The sequence below is a fragment of the Mustela nigripes genome, chromosome 1, assembly GCF_022355385.1.
Source record: "Mustela nigripes isolate SB6536 chromosome 1, MUSNIG.SB6536, whole genome shotgun sequence".
Classification (NCBI taxonomy): domain Eukaryota; kingdom Metazoa; phylum Chordata; class Mammalia; order Carnivora; family Mustelidae; genus Mustela; species Mustela nigripes.
Window position 1 is genome coordinate 8,307,789 of NC_081557.1, and position 20,856 is coordinate 8,328,644.

The 20,856-nt window shown below is 39.5% G+C and overlaps 1 protein-coding gene and 1 long non-coding RNA gene across 3 annotated transcripts in view; one reads left to right on the plus strand and one right to left on the minus strand.

The window, feature by feature from the left end:
* Positions 1 to 1,185: 1,185 nt before the first annotated feature.
* On the plus strand, positions 1,186 to 14,719 carry LOC132019784 (uncharacterized). The gene is made up of 4 exons (XR_009404849.1): positions 1,186 to 1,310; positions 1,716 to 1,779; positions 13,184 to 13,429; positions 14,524 to 14,719. It is a non-coding gene; the product is annotated as an uncharacterized LOC132019784 (long non-coding RNA).
* LOC132019773 (organic anion transporter 7-like) overlaps positions 11,662 to 20,856 on the minus strand; it is a 34,246-nt gene continuing 25,051 nt past the window's right edge. For both annotated transcript variants that reach the window (XM_059403364.1, XM_059403354.1), the window contains 5 exons: positions 19,335 to 19,450; positions 17,999 to 18,213; positions 16,505 to 16,613; positions 15,610 to 15,813; positions 11,662 to 13,193 (listed from right to left, as the gene is read on the minus strand). In XM_059403364.1, the coding sequence (XP_059259347.1) occupies positions 13,133 to 13,193; positions 15,610 to 15,813; positions 16,505 to 16,613; positions 17,999 to 18,213; positions 19,335 to 19,450 (705 nt within the window). In that variant the 3' untranslated portion in view covers positions 11,662 to 13,132. The remainder of the gene's footprint in view (positions 13,194 to 15,609; positions 15,814 to 16,504; positions 16,614 to 17,998; positions 18,214 to 19,334; positions 19,451 to 20,856) is intronic.

The following is a 20,856-nucleotide window of genomic DNA, read 5'->3' on the forward strand; positions in this document are numbered from 1 at the left end:
TGAGCAGAGAGTCTGATGCGGGACTGGATCCCAGGACCTGGAGATCATGACCTGAGCCGAAAGCAGAGGCTTAAGCCACTGAGCCACCCAGGCATGCATGATCTAGGCTCTTAAGACTGAGTCCCATGATGGGCTCTGCACTGGGTGTGGAGGCTGCTTAAGATTCTCCCTCTCCCTCTGTCTCTCCCCTCAGCTCTGTCTCTCAATCTCTAAATATAAAAGAGAGTGTTGCAACATTGGAGTGGGCTGTGTTGTAAGACAGCAAGCTTGCATCATTGCTGACATTCAGGAGGAGACGTGGAACCACCGATCAGGGATCCTATGAAATGCACAACTGTCCTGGGAGTTAGGTGGAGCCTGGGGACCACCCTGGTTGCCCCACTTATTACATATAATCATTCCACTTAGTAAGAGACCTAAGGGATCTTCTTAACGACTCGATGCCTTGTTCCTACCGTGCACTCCTCTCCTGGAAGACAAGGAATTTTTATTTTCTTGCTGTCAGGATGACATCCCTAAACCAGAGTTGCAGTTAAGGCGACGTGAATGGCTACGGACTTACCAGAGGGTAGATGTTTTCCAAAGCTGTAGTAATAAAAAAAAGAGCCCAGACAGAGGAAGTGAGGGTATTGTGTTCTCACGTGGGATACGATGACAAGACCCATATCTTCCACGTTTACTATAGAGAGTTACCAGCCAAAACACAAGTGATCAATTTCTGTCCTAGAGAACCTGCTAGCAAGGGGTGGCACCAGTTTCCGGATACTTCCAGGATGTGATGAAGGCAATCATATATCTGAGCTGACCTTTGCTCACCTGTGGTTCCCTTCCCAGCAATGTAATGGCAGAAACTGTGCTCACCCCAAGAAGGGTTCCAGGAAATCCTTGGAACACCATCTTCCCTTTCCTTCTGGCTTCAGACCAGAAGGTCAGACCAGTGATCCACACAATCCTGGAAGAACACGGAGAAGCTATTTTCCACCCTGTGCTTTTTTCTCACCTGGAGGCACAAATGTGATGGCTAAAACGGAGAGATTCCCAGCAGGAACTTAAAAGTCATCTGGCTCACTCAGCCCGGGGGACTCATTGCCAAAAATCCAGCCCAGTTGCCTGGAAGGTTGACGAAGCCAAGGAGAATCTGGGCCCAGAAAATCATTTCCCCCGTGGGCTGGAGGTGGAGAGTCAGGCCATAAGCAACTGTGAGGCTGTGGTGAACAAAAGAGGAAAGACTAAGGCCGTAAGGGTTAGATTCTCTGTCCTAAACATGATGATTCGAGCCAGGAAGCCGAGGTTGGTGTTAAAATATAAAGGTACGATTTGATTTGTAGAATATTTATGTTGACTATCTTTTCCTATTTTCCATATTTTTGAAACTCTGACATTTAGGCTCTTGACCTTGGAGAGATTGCCTCTCCCAGGGTTAGCTAAGTCATAGAGCATAAAACTCCCCCGTAAGTGCACCTTTGACACACAAACCACCAACCCAGAGTTCCAACCCCAACCATTTCCTTTATCAAGCTTACATACCACACGAACATTCCTGAACCCTTGCCTAAACCACCCCAGGGCCAGGTTCTGGACAACTAGGGGTCACTGCTATAGCCCAGAGCCTATACTGACCTTACTGGGGGACCTACCCTCTCCTGTTCCCACCAAAACTGCAAAAAAAAAAAAAAAAAAGGTGCTGGGCTATGCTTTCTTCTCTCTGCCTCCAGACTGACCCTGGTGCTCTCCACATAGCCCTCTCCGGCATGCCATGCCTTCTCTTTCTAAGGATCTGTGAGTATAAACCTCCTTCATGATAATTATCTCCAAGTGTGCATGTCTTGCAACACCTGATTAAAGCTAATCTCTGGGTACGTTTTAAACACAGTTTCTTTGCAAGGTAATGATTTAAAAGTTATCCTAAATAATGATATGATCATGGAGGTTATAATCATTGTTAAGTTTATTGGGGGGTGGAAGACACATAATGGGACCTTCTAGAGTTTGAGAGTTTTCCCCTATATCTTTATCTGGGTGGTGGTTATATATTCACACATAGAAATATTGATTGAGCTGCACTTTACTGTTTATACTTTTACCTCAGTTGAAATAGAAAACAAACAAGTAAAGGAACTTAAAGCGAAGCCTGTCCATGATTGAAGATGTCAGCATCATCTCCAGTGATGAGCCTTGTGGGGCCATGTGATAAAACTCCTCATGACACAATTTGTTTTGCTTTGGTTTTTTCATCTCTTCCAAACAGCAATTATCTTTGTAGCTTCCTCAGATTTTATTTCAAATTTATCTCTAAAGCATGTTGTATCCTCTGAAATAACAAACAGAAAAATATCCCTAGTATTTTAATATTTTTCATGAACTGTGTGTAAAGTCTACCTCACAAAGGACAGAGCACAGATTCCTTTATGCAGGTTGGGCATGCAGACTGAGTCACACACAGAAGGGTTTTTTTCTGTGCTGCTTCCAGCTCCTCCTGCATCTCACAACCTTCAACAACAACAGCAAGAAATCGCTGAGTTTCCCCAAAATGTAGGCATCGTATGGTCCATAATGGAGGACGAGATAGATGGCTTGTTTTTCTGTATACTGGAAAATACAGCCATTAAAGATGCATTGGCAAGTGTAGAAGTACCATGTGAATTGGGGGGCTAGGGGGACTGAGGGAAATTATGTAGCGACAATGACATTTTAATGTGAGACTCAACTGGGTTGCAGGGTCTCAGAAGGGGTGCATAGTCTAGAGATTTAGATTTGGATGGGGACTAAATGAAGAGTAACTAGAGTTATGATCCAATGCTTCATTTTTATCTGATGGGAATGACAGTTTTGGCAATTGAGCTTGGTTCCTAGTTGGCCCCTCTTAGTTAAAAAAAAAAATGTTTATTTTGGGAAAGAGGATAATTTCCTGAGAGCCTATATTATGGTTCTTGGATTTACCTCTTTCAGAAAAATCTTGGCATGCTGTGCTGCATGAACAAGACGGTTCTCAATCTGAGAATGAGATCAGGAGAGAGCTTGGTGTAGTATGATTTACACCCAGATTTTATAACCTGGCCTTATATGATGGCTCTGCAACATGCTAGGTATATACCTTGAGGAAAGTAACAGGACATCTCTAAGCCTCAATCTCTTTGTCACTAAAGAGATGAAAGAATGGTTTCATATCCCCCAAATCAATCAGCATGACACATCACTTTAACAAAGTGAAGGATACAAACCATGTGATCATCTCAGTAGATGCAGAAAAAGCATTTGACAAAATTCAACATTCATTCATGACAAAAAGTCATAGCAAAAAATTCACAGCTGGGGCGCCTGGGTGGCTCGGTGGGTTAAAGCCTCTGCCTTCAGCTCAGGTCGTGATCCCAGGGTTCTGGGATCGAGCCCGGCATTGGGCTCTCTGCTCAGCAGGGAGCCTGCTTCCTCTTCTCTGCCTGATTCCTCCTCTCTGCCTGCTTCTCTGCCTTCTTGTGATCTCCGTCTGTCAAATAAATACATAAAAAATCTAAAAAAAAAATTCACAGCTAACATCTGTTGCATTTCTGTACCCTAATAATGAAGTAGCAGAAAGAGATATTTAAAAAACAATCCATTTACAATTGCACCAAAAGGAACAAAATACCTTGGGATAAATTTGATAAAGGAAGTGAAAAACCTATATTTTGAAATCTATAGGATATTGATGAAAGAAATTGAAGATGACACAAATGGCAGGATGTATCATGTTCACAGATTGGAAGAATTAATATTATTAAAATGTCCATACTACCCAAAGCAATCTACAGATTCAATGCAGACCCTATCAAAATACCAGCCATTTTTCACAGAACTAGGACAAATAATCCTAAAACTCATATAGAACCACAAAAGATCCTAAATAGCCAAAGCAATCTTGAGAAAGAAGAACAAAGCTGGAGGTATCACAATCTCAGATTTTTCAAGATATATTACAAAGATATATTAACCTGGCTGCTTCTGGCTTTTTTCTCATAGTAGGCCCTCAATAAATGTTTGTTGAGTGAAAAAACCAAAAAACAAACAAACAAACAAAAAAAACGGTATAGCACAAAAATAGATACATAGATCAGTAGAACAAAATAGAGAGCGAGAAATAAACCTATGCTTGTCTGGTGAATTAATCTATGATAGATGAGGCAAGAATATACAGTGGGGAAAAGAGAGTCTTTTCAATAAATGGTGTTGGGAAAATATATATATAGGATTCCTACAACTCAACATCAAAAAAGCCCCACAAATAATCCAATTAAAAATGGGTAGAAGACATGAACAGATATGTCTCCAAAGAAGACATCCAAACGGCCAAAAGACACATGACAAGATGTTCAACATCACTTATCACCAGGGAAATGCAAATCAAAATCACAGTGAGATACCAGCTCACACCAGTCAGAATCGCTGGTATCAAAAAGATAAGAAATAACAAGTGTTGGCTAGGATGTAGAGAAAACAGAACCCCATGCAGTCTTGGTGGGAATGTAAATTGGTGCAACTACTGTGGGAGACAGTGTGAAGTTTCCTCAAAAAATGACAAATAGAAATACCGTATGATCCAGTAATTCCACTACTGGGTATTTACCCAAAGAAAGCAAAAGCACTAATCTGAAAAAATATATGTGCTCCTATGCTCATTGAAGCATTATTTACAACAGGCTAGATATGGAAGCAGCCCAAGTGTCCATTGATAGATGAATGGATAAAGAAGATGTGGTATATATGAATAATGGAATATTACATATATCCAGAGATAGAACAAAACCTGCCACAGGTAGACGCTCACTACATCCCCCATAAATGAAAGCGTGTGGATGAATGAATGAATAGGAAACTCTTCTTATGCTGTCTTCTACACGGTCACTAATTTTTCTACTTGCTTTACTCTTCTGAAAAATGGCTGCCATAAGATTCGCTGGACAGGCATAGATTAGTTTTTATTACTTTTCCTTAGACAGAGTGAGACCAGTACACACTTTTTACAATTGTTAATACTCAGTGCTTCCTGCCTCCATTGAGCAAAATATGAGTTTAATACTTTTAACAACAACATATTCCCTTCTAACTTGGCCCAAATGATCTTGAAACCCATTAAGAACCAGGAAAGTGAGCTCGGAAGACCTGTAATCTTACCTTCCATTCCTGTTATGGATACTAACTAATAAAGATATCAGATTATGTCTTCCCCATGTCCCTATCCGGCTCCCTTCCTCCTCACTCTCATGGCTAGGGCATGGCCAACATTCTTTCTGTTCCCGTGTGCAGCCTTTCTAAGCTTAAGTCCTCCTCAAGTTCATTGGTGATAATCAGCCACAGAGTAGACTCTGTCATCCACCTGATCAAAGAAGACAGAGGTGCAGCCAAGTCTCATGTGCTCATATTTCATGCATTCTTTGTCTTGAGATGTGGAGATGCTCAGAAGGTACCTCCCCAAATAGGCTGTTCTGCCCTACTGATTATTTTGAGCTGAAGGCACGTGAGAAACAGCAGATGCAGGAAGAGTTCCAACCTGTCTTTCTACCTGAAAGTAGGTAATGAAATTTCCCATGACAAAGATGTCTTTTCTGTGCCAGGAAGAGAACATTCTTTTTTTTTTTTTTTTATCTTTATTTATTTTTTATTTTTTTTATAAACATATAAGGTATTTTTATCCCCAGGGGTACAGGTCTGTGAATTGCCAGGAAGAGAACATTCCTATCAGTAGAGACTGGGAGTTGATGCCAAAAAGGACTTATACAAACTTAAAAAAAAAAAAAACCCTCATAATAAAATAACTTTTACCCTTAATTTCCCCACATATTTTCTACTCACTGTCTCACAAATTACCACCCCCAGCCCCAGTCTCTTTGTTTCATCTCATTGCCATGATTTACTGCTTGTGTGTGTGCGTGTGTAGTCAAAAGGTATATATGCCTTTAGGGCTATTGGATTTTTGAAGCTTCATTTTCCTTCCCCTTTGCTTTTTTCTCCTTTTCCCCTCTTTTCTCTTAATTTTCTTTCCTGTTTTTCCCATTCTTCTTCTGAAGACTCCCATGTACCTATAAAAATATAGATAAATTTGTGTGTATTTCTCCTACTACTCTGTCTTATGTCAGTTTAATTCTCAGGCCACCCACAGAATCTAAAAAGGTACAAGGAAGTTTTCTTTCCCAGCAGCTACATGTTTTTCCTCTCCATCGAATACCCACCCCTTTTCAGTTATGCTGGAAAATATTTGATTTACTTCTTGCTGTACCATAACTAGAAAAATATGACAACGACCCCTCCATGCAGTGCAACTTCACTGCTTAGGATAAAGACTTGGAGTTGTATTGGCTCCCCTTTTATTCAGGGGAGGTGTCAGTTTTAGTGAAAATAAGTGCAGTGTGCCTAGTTAAATTTGTGTTCAAATGAACAGTGAATAACTTTAGTAAAACTATTTTCTATGCACTACTTTGGACATACTTATACTAAAATATTATTTGTTGTGTACCAGAAATTTGAATTGAATGGGACATCTTGTATTTTATCCAGGTAGAACACAAGAATACAGAACCTCAAACAAATAGAAATGTCACACAAGCAAAGAATAATTTTCAGAGTATCTATGTGCCATGAAACATTTGAGGTATTATTATTTTAGAAAATTGTTGTTTGTCTGAAATTCAAATTTAATTTAGTGTCCAACCTGACAACCTTGTCTGTTCAGCTTTTCAAATCACAGATTAGTAAAGAACATGCTCAAGTATTTATCAAACAGAATCCACATACGCTGATTCCATGCATCTTTCATTCCAGGATCCTCTAAGACTAAGAGAAAGCTTATTCCTTAAAGACAGAAAGATGACAAATAATGGCACAGAAACCACCAGCTGGAAAGTACACCAACCTTGAATGGCAAAAGCCAGACCTCGTAAGATTTTACATCCAAAACTACTGATACAGATTACCAGAGTCACTTCCGTGCTTGGAACAGGGGCACTGTCCATTCTGTAACCGAAATAAAACAGACAGGGTTTGAAGTTCAAGCAAAGGCGGGATGTCAAAGTCAGAGTCAAGGCTTGGAAAGTGCCCAAGGCCAAAAGTATTGACTTACTGAGCATAACACTGTTTGCAAAGATGGTCATGATAGAAAGTCCAGCCAAGAACCACAGTGAGCAGGAAACGAGGCAGCCGAGCTGGCAGAAACACTTGTTTTGTGTCCTAATGTATGGTCTATGCTGAAGAGCATTCCATATGTGCTTGAGAAGAATATATTTTCTGCTGCTGTTGATGGGATGTTCCCCACATGTCTATAGAACACTTAGGTCCATTTAGCATAAAGTATACTCTGAATTCATTATTTCTGTATTGATTTTCTGTTTGGATGATCAATCCATTGTTGAAAACGGGGTATTTATTTATTTATTTATTATTTTTTTTAAGTTTTTCATTTTTTATAAACTTATATTTTTATCCCCAGGGGTACAGGAAAACGGGGTATTTAAATCCCCTACTATTGGGGCGCCTGGTGGCTCAGTGGGTTAAAGCCTCTGCCTTCGGCTCAGGTCCTGATCCTAGGGTCCTGGGATCGAGCCCCACATCGGGCTCTCTGCTTAGCGGGGAGCCTGCTTCCTCCTCTCTCTCTGCCTGCCTCTCTGCCTACTTGTGATATCTGTCTGTCAAAATGAATAAATAAAATCTTAAAAAAATTATTAAAAAAATAAATAAAAAATAAAAAATAAATAAATCCCCTACTATTATTGTTTTGCTGTCTATTTCTCCCTTTATATCTGTTATATTTGCTTAATTTATTTAGGTACTATGATGATGGATGCATATTTTTTCATAATTTTATTGAGATATAATTGGCACACAGCACTCTGTAAGTTTAAGACATATAACATAGAGACTTGAATTACATGTATTGTGAAATTACCGCAATAAATTTAGTTAACGGCAGTCGCTTCATAGAGACACAAAAAGAAAAAAAAATTTCTTGTGATGAAGACTATTTTCTTAGCAATTTTCAAATATATCATACAGCAGAATTAACTATAGCCACCCTGTTGTATTTATTTATCCCCGGTATTTATTTATCTTACAACTGGAAATTATTGCATTTGACCACCTCCATCCAATCCCTCCCACTGCCCCACATCTGGTAACCATAAATGTGATTTCTTTTTCTATGTGTGTTTTTTGTTTTGTTTTGAGTCTACATTAAGTGAGATCATACAGTATTTGTCTTTCCCTGTCTGACTTAGTTCACTCAGCACAATGCTCTCAACATCCATTTATGTTGTTGCCAATGGTGGGGTTTCCTTCTTTTTTTCTGGCTGAATGGTATTTCATGCTACTTCTTTATCCATTCATCCGACGATAGACACTTAGGTTGTTTCCATGTTTTGGCTGTTGTAAATAATGCTGTAGTAAACGTGCAGGTACTGATGCCTCTTCAACACAGTGTTCCTTGTTTCCTTTAGGTATATATCCAGAAGTAGAATTTTTGCATTGTATAGTAGTTTTATTTTTAATTTTTTGAGGAATCTCTTCTGCCTCTCCATATAAACTTCAGAATTAATTGTTGATATTTACAAAATAATCTGCATAGATTTTGATTTTGATGCATTGGATCTATAGATCAAGTTGGGAAGAACTGACGTCTTGAGAGTCCTTTTAATATTGTGTAGGAATAAGGAAGGTATCATGCAGAGTCTCCAGGAAGCAGTTTCTAATCTGTGACAGTGAGCACGGCTCATTATTTTCTTCTTTTTACCCAATCATTTATTGCTTCTATGATCCCAAAGGAGGCTTGGGCGATAATAATCTGGATGACATTGTATATGACTCAAGGTCAGTGTCTCAGATCAGGGTTCATGATAAAATTTTTAATCATCATCAAAAGGCTTGAATGCATTACCAATGATTTCCTTTCTCCAAACTCTTAGATGTAGCCTCTTTCCAGTCAGGAATATGTAGAGTGACCCTAAAGTTTTCATACTCAGTGGGATACTTTTGACATCAAAAGTGGATGTTATTATTAGGCAAATAGTTAGGCAAACAGGATTACTGGCTACTCAAGGAATAAAGGAATTTGAGCTATTGCATTAGATATGCAAAGAGAAAGGATTCAAGGAACCAATGCTGAGTAGATTTGTCTAGGCTTGGACTGGTGTTTAAATGGCAAAACTGTGATCACTGTGGTAGTTGTCTGAGTCCCAGAAGCCCATGTCCACACCCTGAGTCACCCCCCACCAGGGTGTTTTAAAACTTATTTCTACAAGGGCACCAGCATGGGTGTTGTACCAGCAGTGGACTGAAGTTGGGGTCTGGTTTGTTCAAGAGATTTAAAGCATGAAATTTTTAATTGCCTTGTTTATATCTATACATTTAGATATTCAACATTTTAAAGAAATGAGAAAAATATGAGACTACACATCTTTGAATATTGGATGAAAGGGATGTATTCTGCTGCTGTTGGGTGGAATGCTCTGGTCTACTAAGTCCATTTGTTGTAGAGTGCATTTCAATTTCAGTATTTTCTTATTGATTGGCTGGCTGGCTGTTCTATCCATTGCTGATAGTAAGTTATTAAAATCTCTTATTGTTATTGTATTGTCTGTTTCTCCCTTAAGTTCTGGGTTTTTTTTTTAATTTGTCAGAGAGAGAGAGAGAGAGAGAGAGAGAGAGAGTGAATGAGTGCACAGGCAGAGAGAGTGGCAGAGGGAGAAGCAGACTCCCCGCTGAGCAAGAGCCCGATGTGGGACTCCATCCCAGGATGCTGGGATCGTGACCTGAGCCAAAGGCAACCACTTAACCAACTGAGACACCCAGGTGTCCCCCTTTAAGTTCTGTTATTAATTGCTTAATATATTTCAATGCTTAGGTATTAGAAGCATATATATTTGTGATAACTATATCTTCTTGATGTATTGATCTCTTTGATATCATATAATAACCTTTCTTTGGTCTTCTTTTACCCTTTTTGGCTTGAGGTCTATCTTATCTGATGTAAGTGAGGCTATGCCTGCCTTGTCGTTTCCACTTGCTTGGAATTTATTCTTCCATGCTTTCACTGTCTTGCAAGCAGTATATATTCAGGTAATTTTTAAGTCATTCAGCCACTCTGTGCCTTTTGATTTGTGAGTTCAAGCCATTTCATCTAGGGTAATTATTAATATGTAAGAATTTACTACTGCTATTCCATCTTTCGCTTTCTGTTAACTTTGTTTTTCCCATGTTTCTCTTTCTTGTTTTTTGTCTAGTTTAGTAAATTGGTGGTTTTCCATGGTGATTTTCTCAGTCTCCCCCTTTATTATGTTTTGTGTCTCTGCTCTAGATTTTTGCCTGGTGGTTACAATGAGGTCTACAGAAAACATCTCATGAAATAATCCTTTTTCCGCTGATAGCAATTTATCTTCATTCACTTATCAAGTATCCTTCCTTTTACCCTTCCCCTTTTATATCTTTGATGTCATGATCTTTTTTTTTTTTTTTTGAGAAGGGGAGGGGAAGAGGGAGAGAATCTTAAGCAGGCTCCATGTCCATCATGGAGTCTGATGCTGGGTTCGATCTCATGACCTGAAGATCATCACTTGAGCTGAAAAAGAGTCTGACGCTTAACCGACTGAGCTACCCAGGCACCCCTCATTTCCTCTTTGTATCCAAGGTTCCCAGCATACTGCTTGATGACTATTATATGCCAAACAAATGATTGCTGGATTAATTAAAGATTTTTAGAGTTCTATATAATGACACTATCCAGTGTTTTAAGCAGTTCCATAGTAAGTGTTATTTTATAATCCTGCCATCAATTAACAAATTTCTATTTACAAATCTTTGGTCTTTTGGAAAATAAAAGTTGTTTTTTTAAATTTAATTTTATTTTTTCAGTGTTCCAAGATTCACTATTTATGCACCACACCCAGTGCTTCATGCAATACGTGCCCTCATTAATACCCACCACCAGGCTCAGCCATACCCCACTTCCCTGCCCTCCAAAACCCTCAGTTTGTTTCTCAGAGTCCACAGTCTCTCTTGGTTCTTCAGTGTTTTATTTTCGCTTGAACGTCTTTAAATTCCAGTGGTTTTGTACAGGTTTGCATTATTATGAGACCTTTTTCTTTTTTTTTTTAATTATGTTCAGCTAGCCACTGTATAACACATCATTAGTTTTTGATGTAGTGTTCAATGATCCATTGGTTGCAAGACTTTTTTCTTTGAAAATTATATGCTTTGGGTTTTTTAAAAAATATTTTATTTACTTATTTGACAGAGAGAGAGCGATCACAAGTAGGTAGAGAGGCAGGCAGAGAAAGAGGGGAAAGCAGGTTCCCCACTGAGCAGAGAGCCCAATGTGGGGCTCGATCCCAGTACCCTGAGATCATGATCTGAGCTGAAGGCAGAGACTTAACCCACTGAACCACCCAGGCACCCCTGCTTTTTCTTTTTTGACTATTTAATCTTGAATTATGTACTTTTCATGAATATTTATTAGATATACATATTAATATAGAACCATTTTGAAAATTTTTAATTTGTCTTTTGCAATTTTTTAGTGGGGGGAGCAGAAGGAGAAGGAGAATCTTAAGAAGCCTCCACACCTAGCTTGGAGCTTGACCCAGGGCTGAATCTCACAACCTTGAGATCATGACCTGAGCTGAAATCAAAAGTCGGACACTTAAGTGACTGAGCCACACAGGTGCCTCTGAAATTTATTTTTGATAATTCCTTATAATATTTTTAAATGGTGCATTATCCTTTTTAAACTTAGAATACAGAGACTTACAAAAAAAGAAAATAAAAATCTCATAAAGGTACACCACTAGAGATTTACAGCTTTTTATAATTTTATGAGTATTATTCTAGATTTCTCTTATATCTCTAGGGCTGGACCAACAGAGGTTTTAAACGAGTATTTAGGCATTTAGATTTCTGGCATTTGCTTTACTATGCAGAACACTTTTGTAACCCCAAGATTTTGTAGCCAGGTTTTGTATTAAATAACATGGTTTAATTGTTCTATATATCTTTTTAATCACATGGAGTATTCTTTTGGTTTAGGGAATGAAGTTTAAAAATTAGGCATTTATTTATTTATTTTTAATTTATTTTTAATTTATTTTTAAAATTTTATTTATTTATTTGACAGAGAGAGACACAGCAAGAGAGGGAACATAAGCAGACGGAGAGGGAGAGGGAGAAGCAGGTTCCTCGCTGAGCAAGGAGCCTGATGCAGGGCTTGATCCCAGGACCCTGGGATCATGACCTGAGCCGAAGGCAGATGCTTAACAACTGAGCCACCCAGGCGCCCCAGGCATTTATTTATAAAATCATATAATGGTAATTATTATGTAATTACTTATTTCTGTCAGTGATTTATGATACCCTTAATCATCATAAATCATTGATAATGATTTGTTGATAATGATAATGATCAATGAATCATTGATAATGAAATCACTGATAATGATCAAACTTCAAGTGTCAACTATGCTACCTTATCATTCTGGACTTCTTTGGATTTGTAAAGGCATCTGCTATTGTGTTTTTGACCTATTGCGTCTCATTCCAGCATCTGTTGCCCCCAAAACCTACCTCATCCTCCCTCCATGAGCCTCATTTTTCTGAATCATTTTGCCTATTATTGATTTGTAGATACATATGGAACTCTTTTTGGAGTTGTCCCCAAAGATGGAGTTTTCCATTGTAATTACTCCAGCAATTACTCTACCAATTAACTGGGGCAAAATCTAAGTTTTTAAATTCTATTCTACCTCTCTGTCCAGAAAGATGCTGGATGTCTATAATTTTGCACATATTTTACTATGATTCCTTTAAAAGATATTATGACTTTGAATGTATAGAATTGTCAAATCACTAAGTGGTGTACCTGAAACTAATAGAACATTGTATATCTATGAGACATCAAGAATAAAAAAACCTTTTCAAGTATTAGGGCTTTCCCCAAACTTCTCATTATGATTAACTGTAGCTATTGCATAGTTACTTAGTTCTGCAATTATAAAAGGGATCCATGTTTCCTTTATAGCTTTTTGTTTTGTTTATTTTACAGATCTTTCCAGTATCTGGGGATGATCTTGACTTTCCTTCCTCTGTCTTGTTCCTTTATTAAGCAGTTCATTACTGGAACTCCTTAAAACTGTGTCACTTTCATGAAGGTATCTTCCTTCTTTGTTTTTCTTAGGCCTTCTCTCCTGGTAAAAATACAATGAAACCAACAAAGAAGCACAAAAATGAGAAGACATCAAGTCAACATATAGGTCCTGCATTCTTTAAAGCAAACTGATTCTTGATCCATCAATTTTGATTAAAACCAGGACCCCTGCCCAAAGGATCTGAGTAAATTCTGGGAAGGCAGCTTCCATAGTTTCAACTCCCACTCTCACCTTTGGAGGCCAAGGGATCTGGAGGCCAAAGGGATTTGAAAGAGGTAAGGGCGATATACAAAAGTTTAAAAATCCTTTCCGATTTTATTTTTTTAAGATTTGATTTATTTATTTGACAGACAGAGATCATAAGCAGGCGGCGAGGCAGGCAGATAGAGAGGAGGAAGCAGGCTCCCTGCTGAGCAGAGAGCCCGATGTGGAGCACAATCCCAGGACCCTGGGACCATGACCTGAGTTGAAGGCAGAGGCTTTAACCCACGGAGCCACCCAGGCGCCCGTTTTCCAATTCTTGATCATTTAAAAATTTTTTAATTTTTTAAACTTTTAAAAATTTTTAAAAATTTAAAAAATTCTGGGCGCCTGGGTGGCTCAGTGGGTTAAGCCGCTGCCTTCGGCTCAGGTCACGATCTCAGGGTCCTGGGATCGAGTCCCGCATTGGGCTCTCTGCTCAGCAGGGAGCCTGCTTCCTCCTCTCCTCTCTCTGCCTGCCTCTCTGCCTACTTGTGATCTCTCTCTGTCAAATAAATAAATAAATAATCTTAAAAAAATTTTTTTTAAAAATTCTTCAAAATTTTAAAAGTTTAAAAATTTTTGATCAATTAAAATGCCTATATTTTATTTATTTTATTTTATTTTTGAGTAGGCTCCATGCTGTGCATGGAGCCCATTTAAGCCCATGGGCTAAACTCATGATCCTGAAATCAAGACCTGACCTGAGATTGAGAGTCAGATATGTAACTAACTAAGCCACTCAGGCACCCCTTTCTTCCTTCTTTCCTTCCTTCCTTTTTTAGTGGGCCCCATGACCAAAAAAATGCCTATATTTTAAGTTGGGTTTTCTTCAGTATCCCAAAAGGATAAGGACCCAAAAAGAAATATATCTCGCATGTGCCATATCTCCAAATATGTTTTTGAGAGCATCTGAAATTTTGTTTGTACATGTATCTTAGTCATTTGTGAAGCTACTACGATCCATAAAGCAAGAAAATTCATGGTCTTACCATTTTTAAAAACTCAAAAATTAAGATGCCCATATGAAAATTTCAAAGTTAGATAGTACCATGTATATGAAAGAACAAAGAAAACAAAATCTAATACTAACAATTTTTTTCACTCTGTTTTCCATTTAACCTTACAGGTCAAAGACTTTGGTTGAACTTCATAACAACTGTTAAAGTAAAAATGTCAAGTAAAAAGGAAGCCCTCCATCTGAAAGAAGACGGAACAATTATGCCTTCAACCTTTAAAGGGTTGAAACCTTCCCAGAAATCTGCCATGGTATATGAGGTTTCCCTCTGATTAATTAAACTTGTTATTTGTTTGAATGCACCAGCATTCAAGATAATAAAATTTCTTGTTCTGTGTAAAACCAACCAACCAACCAACCAACCAACCAACCAATATTTACTCCTCCTTTCCCACTTTTCTCAACAGTTGCATTCCCAGCAGAAACCAGCAGCTGGTCTGGATCTCACAGGCAGCCCAACAAGACTCTTTCCCTGAGGTAGATTCAGATTCTTCAGTGACCAGGGCAGTCCTCAGACACTCAGGGGAGCTCACTGCACTCCCCCAGCTGGGGGCTGCTGGGGTCTGAGGGATGAGATCCTGGTGTCTGGATCTGTGTGTGTCTATGAAATACCTTCAGGGTGTGTTTGTCACCCTAAGGCACCTAATTTTGGCCTCTGGGCAGAGCCAGTCTGTGTGACCTGGGGAGCCACGGGGTGTCTAAAGTCAGTGTGAAGAGGTATGGAGCTGTAGCTAAACCAAAGGCACTGACCAGATGACATATGTCTAGGTCTAAATCTTTCCCTGGGAGGGGCAGCTGGCTGGATCAGTTGCTGGGCAGGTGACTTGGTCTTGGGATCATGAGTTCAAGTCCCATTTGGGCATATAGCTCACTAAAAATAAAATAAAATAAAACTCATAGGAGCACCTGGGTGGCTCAGATGGTTGGGTGTCTGCTTTCAGCTCAGGTCATGATCTTGGAATCTTGGGATCAAGCCCTACGATGGGCTCCCAGCTGGGCAGGGAGTCTGCTTCTCCTTCTCCCTCTGCCTCTCCCACTGCTTGTGCTCTTTCTCTCTTTAATGAATAAATCAAAAAGATTTTTTTTTAATTCATAAATCTTTCCCAGGGGACAGTGATCCTGAATGGTGTCTTGCCTTCCTCGTCACAGACCTAGAGCACACGGTTTCCCTAAGTGGCAGCCAGGGGGTCTACTCACTCCTTTTCCACATCCTGGATGAAGTCAGGCAGAGGCCGATTCCTGGTTTCAGGAAGGAGGAGAACAGCAAGTCCAGAGAGGATGGGGAAGACTCCATACATGATCCAGGGCAGGTGGGGAGAATACACAGTTAGGATCATCAAGAGGGGAGCCATGGCTGCTCCAAAGTTAGAAGCAATTCCCAGGATTCCTGTCGCTGTTGCCCTTGGAGTGCAAACAATACAAACACAGGTATAAATCCACGCAGGTAATTTGTGATTTATTATTTTGTCTAAATTATGGGAGATATCATAATAGTGTTTAGATACATGAAGGTTGACGATATACTCTTACATTTCAAATATGCTGTCATGTTTGCTAGCAATTTTTTTCAAGTGCATAAGTGCATTAGCACATACTTTCATCATTTAAAAAATACTCTTATCCATACCATCTACCATTGAGTGGTTCTGTAGATTATTTGGGATGGTATGTTAAAAAAGAACACAGTGCCTTGCCAAAGTCAAATTTTAATAAATTTTAGTTTAAATTTAGGTTGTAATTTTTGTTACTATTAATACTATTATGGTCGCTTGGGTAGTTCAGTTGTTAAGTGTCTGCCTTGAGCTCAGGTCATGATCCCAGGGTCCTGGAATCGAATTCTACATCAGGCTCCCAGCTCAGCAGGAAACCTGCTTCTCCATCTCCCTCTCCCACTACCCCCGCTTGTATTTCTCCTCTCTCTCTCTCTCTCTCCCTCTCTCTCTGTCAAATAAATAAATAAATATAATCTTTTTTAAAAAAAGCTATTATAATTGATGCTTCTGATAACTCACCAGTGTTCTTTCCACTATAAATGTTAATTAGCTGGGGAAGGTCTGTTTTGACCCTGCTAGAGCTTCCATGAGATTTGTACCTGATTATGGTAGGGATTAGTTCATTTCCATGGGCAGAAGAACTCATGAGAGCTGCAGAAGAAACTCCTACTCCCAAAGTTGACAAAGTAACACGCAGAGTCTGCATTTCTGGAGAGGAAGACCAGCGAGACTCAGGAAATCAGAGCTAAAAGAGTCACCATCCACCAAATAACAAATGAAAAAGATAATTGGACATGTTTGCATGTGTTAAATACATTGTAGAAAAAGTGCACAGAGGCAGAGAACGTGGAGTGACTAGTAGCTGAGAAATGTGACTTATCTGTATGTTACAACTTAAACAGAGAATAAAAAACCGGAGTTATTTTATTACCTCTCCCTTACACATCAGAGATTTGCCAAAGATGGAGAGGGGAACATGAGTTCACTTTCATTTATTTTGTCCAGTGTCTCCTCTGCCTTTCATGTATAAAGTGGGACTCCCTATGAACAATTACTGAGGAACGTAAAACTCATCAATGCCCTTGAGGAGTTTAAAACCTGGGTGCACACATGATATTAACGTGGGGCTAGTATTGCGGCAGAGAGTAATAAGACATTTGTATCATGTTCTGGATAAGCTGGAGACTAGCTTGATCTAGAGCAATATTTGAAGATTTAAGAATAAAGACCTGTGTTAGGGGAACAATTGTTGGACTTTGGAAACCTCTGAAAGGAAATCTCAGAGTCCATTTTCTACTCAATAATTTAAAAAGATATATCATGAGAGTGTTACAACATTGGAGTACACTTGTGGTCAAGCAGCAAACATGCATCAGTGCACACATCCAAGATGAGGGTAGAGCTACCAGTCTGGGATCCTGTAACATACACAGTTATGCTGGGAATTAGGCAAAGCACGGGACCACCACCGTTCCTCTATTCATTACATAAGATCATTTAATTTAGTAAAATAGATTCTAAGAGAGGCTTTAACTGCTTTACTCCTTGTTCCTAAAGCCTGCTTCTCTGCTTGAAAACAAGATACTTTTATTTTCTTGAAATCAAAAGTCTTCCCTAAACCATGATTGCAGTGATGGTGACCTAATACAAGACACACAAGTGAATATAGGTAGACATCAGGGAGTAAATTGTCACCGAAGCTGTAGTAATAAGAAAATAACCAGACAGCAGAAATGAGGGTATTGTGTGCTCATATGAGATAAAATTAATATATATTGGACATGATACTGTCATTTACAATTACAAGTGTGATCGGTCAAAGCCAAAAGGGCAAGTGATTAATTGGTCTCCTAGAGAAACTTTAAGGAAGATACAGTACCAGATACTTCTCAAATGTGATAAGGATAGCCATACGTCTGCACCAGCTCTTACTGAGCTATGACTCTTTCCCAGCTGCATAATGGTAGAATCTGTCCTAAATCCTCAGATCAGTTTTGGGGAATCATTAGAGCCATATTCTCCCTTTCCTTGTGTGAGTCTAGTCCCTAAGTCCCTGAGATATTTCTTTTCTCCAACCTGTGCTCTTTTCTCACCTTCAGGCAGAAACGTGGTGGTTAGAATGAAGATTCCAAGTAAGAACCCGAAAATCATCTGGCTTACTCGACGGCCCATATGATTCAGGGCCAAAAGGGCAATGTAATTGGCGGGGAGGCTGACCATGCCAAAGAGAACCTGGAACAGGAAAACATTGTTCCCAATGTGCTGGAGGTGGAGAATCAGGCCATAAAAGGGCATGTAGGTTGCAAATCTGCAGGGAACAAAAGAAGAAAGATAGATGTCATTACGTTTAGACCCTAGGTTCTACAGACCACAATCATAAATATCATCAGACAGGCAGCCAGTGGTTGGTATTCAAGCACAAAGGTACGGTCTGTTTTGTAGAATATTCTACGTGGTGGTGATTTTAAAACTATCACAAAATATTGCATAAATTGGAGGTCATAATGGTTACTTTTTGGTAACAATTGGTGGGTGAGGGTATTCTTAAGAATATACAATGAGGGAAGCCCCTGGGTAGTTCAGTCAGTTAAGCATCTGCCTTTGGCTCAGGTCATGATCTAGGAGTCCTGCTCAGCAGGGAGTCTGCTTCTCCTTCTGCCCCTCACCCTGTTTGTATTCTCTCTCTCTCTCTCAAATAAATAAATAAAATCTTTTTTTTTTTTTAAAGAAAGAATACTGGGGCGCCTGGATGGTTCAGTGGGTTAAAGCCTCTGCCTTCGGTTCAGGTCATGATCCCAGAGTCCTGGGATCAAGCTCCACATAGGGCTCTCTGCTCAGCGGGAAGCCTGCTTCCTCCTCTCTCTCCCTACCTGCCTCTATGCCTACTTGTGATCTCTGTCTGTCAAATAAATAAATAAAATCTTAAAAAAAAAAAAAAAGAAAGAATACATAATTCTTATGAGGCACTCAAGGGTTTTAGAGTTTTTTCTATATCCTAATTTGAGTGATGGTTGCACATTTACATATTCAAATATCCATCAAGCTATATACATTGGTGCACTGAAGAATTTTTTTAAAGTTTATTTAAGTGATCTCTACACCCAGTGTGGGGCTCAAGCCAGACATCCCAACTCTTTGTGATTTTATCTCCATTGACATGGAAACTAATAAGTGAAGAAACTTAAAGCTAAAATCTCTACTGTGATTGAAGTTCACAGCTTTCATTTCCATTGGTAAGTTGACCTAATAAACAAAACTCATTGCACAATTAGTTCTGGGTCAGTCTTTCTGTAACTAAAAAACACAATTATCTTTGGCTTCCTCACGTTTTATCTCCAAATCTGTCCCTACAGCCTGTTGTATCCTTTGATAGGAATAGATTCATGTCTCCACTATTTTAATATTCTTCATGCACAGTGTGAAACCTACCTCACGAAGGACAATAAACAGATCCTTCTGCGCAGGATGGGCGTGCGGAACAAGTCAGGCACGGAAGGTTTTTCCTGTGCTATCTCCAGCTCCTCCTTCATGGTGGATCTCAAAACCTTCAACAACAACCGCCACAAGAAACTGTTCAGTTGTCACACAATGTGAGCATTAGGAGCCCCCCCCCCTACAGAGGATAAGCTAGACCACTTGCTGTTATATTTAGGAGGAAATCAAGACCTCAGAAAAACACTGACATGTGAAAGGTGAATTAGGGAGTTGAAGGAGCCTCGGGAAAATAAAAGAATTTTTAAACACAAGATCTGAGTGGGCTGTCAGGCATCAGAAAGGGTGTGTATGTTAGATATTCAGATCAGGAAGGGAATCAAATGTGAGTTACTTGGATTAAGGTCCAAAGCTCCATTTATGCTAGATGGGCATGAAAGACCTGGATGTTACGTTTGGTTCTCGGCCAGCCATCCTTTGCAAAGAAGCTGTTTACCTCAGGAAAAATGACATTTCCTGAGAGCCTTTATTTTGGTTCTTCATTCAGTATCTTTGAGGGAATTCCTGGCATATTGTGCTTCCATGAAGGTGATGCCTAGAATTAAATCTGAGAATGAAACCAGGGTGGCATCTTGATGTAGAATAACTCATACCCAAGTTGGTTATAATCTGGAGTTGCTTAATGGCCCTGCAGCATGCTAGGTGTATACCTTGCAGGTTATTAAGTATTTCTAAACCCCGATCTCTCTGTCATGAAGAAGGAGGAGGAGGAGGAGGAAAAGGAGGAGGGGGGAAGGGAGGAGAGGAGGAGGACAGGAGGGAGGAGGAGGGGAGGAGAGGAGGAGGAGGAGATGGAGAGGGAGAAGAAATAGGTAGAGAAAAATAATAGCACCTTTTCATGAAGACTTTCTACCCATACATTAGGTTATAAATATGTAGATGGAATTATATCCAGCAAACCTCAAATACTTACTTACTAATTATTCCAATAATATTGACTTAATTCTCATCCTGCCTTTACAAGTGAAACAATACCATGAAGTCCATTGGAAAAATTCCATGAGGAAGGGAATTTAGAGAAATGTAAGATCATCTAAGTGAGGACCTACCAGATTAAGAATGTCTTTTTCTTTTTCTTTTTTTTTTTTTAAGATTTTATTTATTTATTTGAGAGAGAGACAGTGAGAGAGAGCATGAGCGAGGAGAAGGTCAGAGAGCGAAGCAGACTCCCCATGGAGCTGGGAGCCTGATGTGGGACTCCAGGATCATGACCTGAGCTGAAGGCAGTCGTCCAACCAACTGAGCCACCCAGGCATCCCAAGAATGTCTTTTTCAATTGCAGAGCTAGTTCAAGCAGCAAAATGCTGGCTTTGTGCTTTTGGAAGAGAAGAGTCAAGACAGCATCTCCTTCCTGCAACTAACACCAGAAACTCATGAACACAGGTCATTGTCATAGGCAGTACTCTAAGGATGGGCTCCAAGCATACCTTAAACTTGGGCCAGATGAGGGCTGCCATGC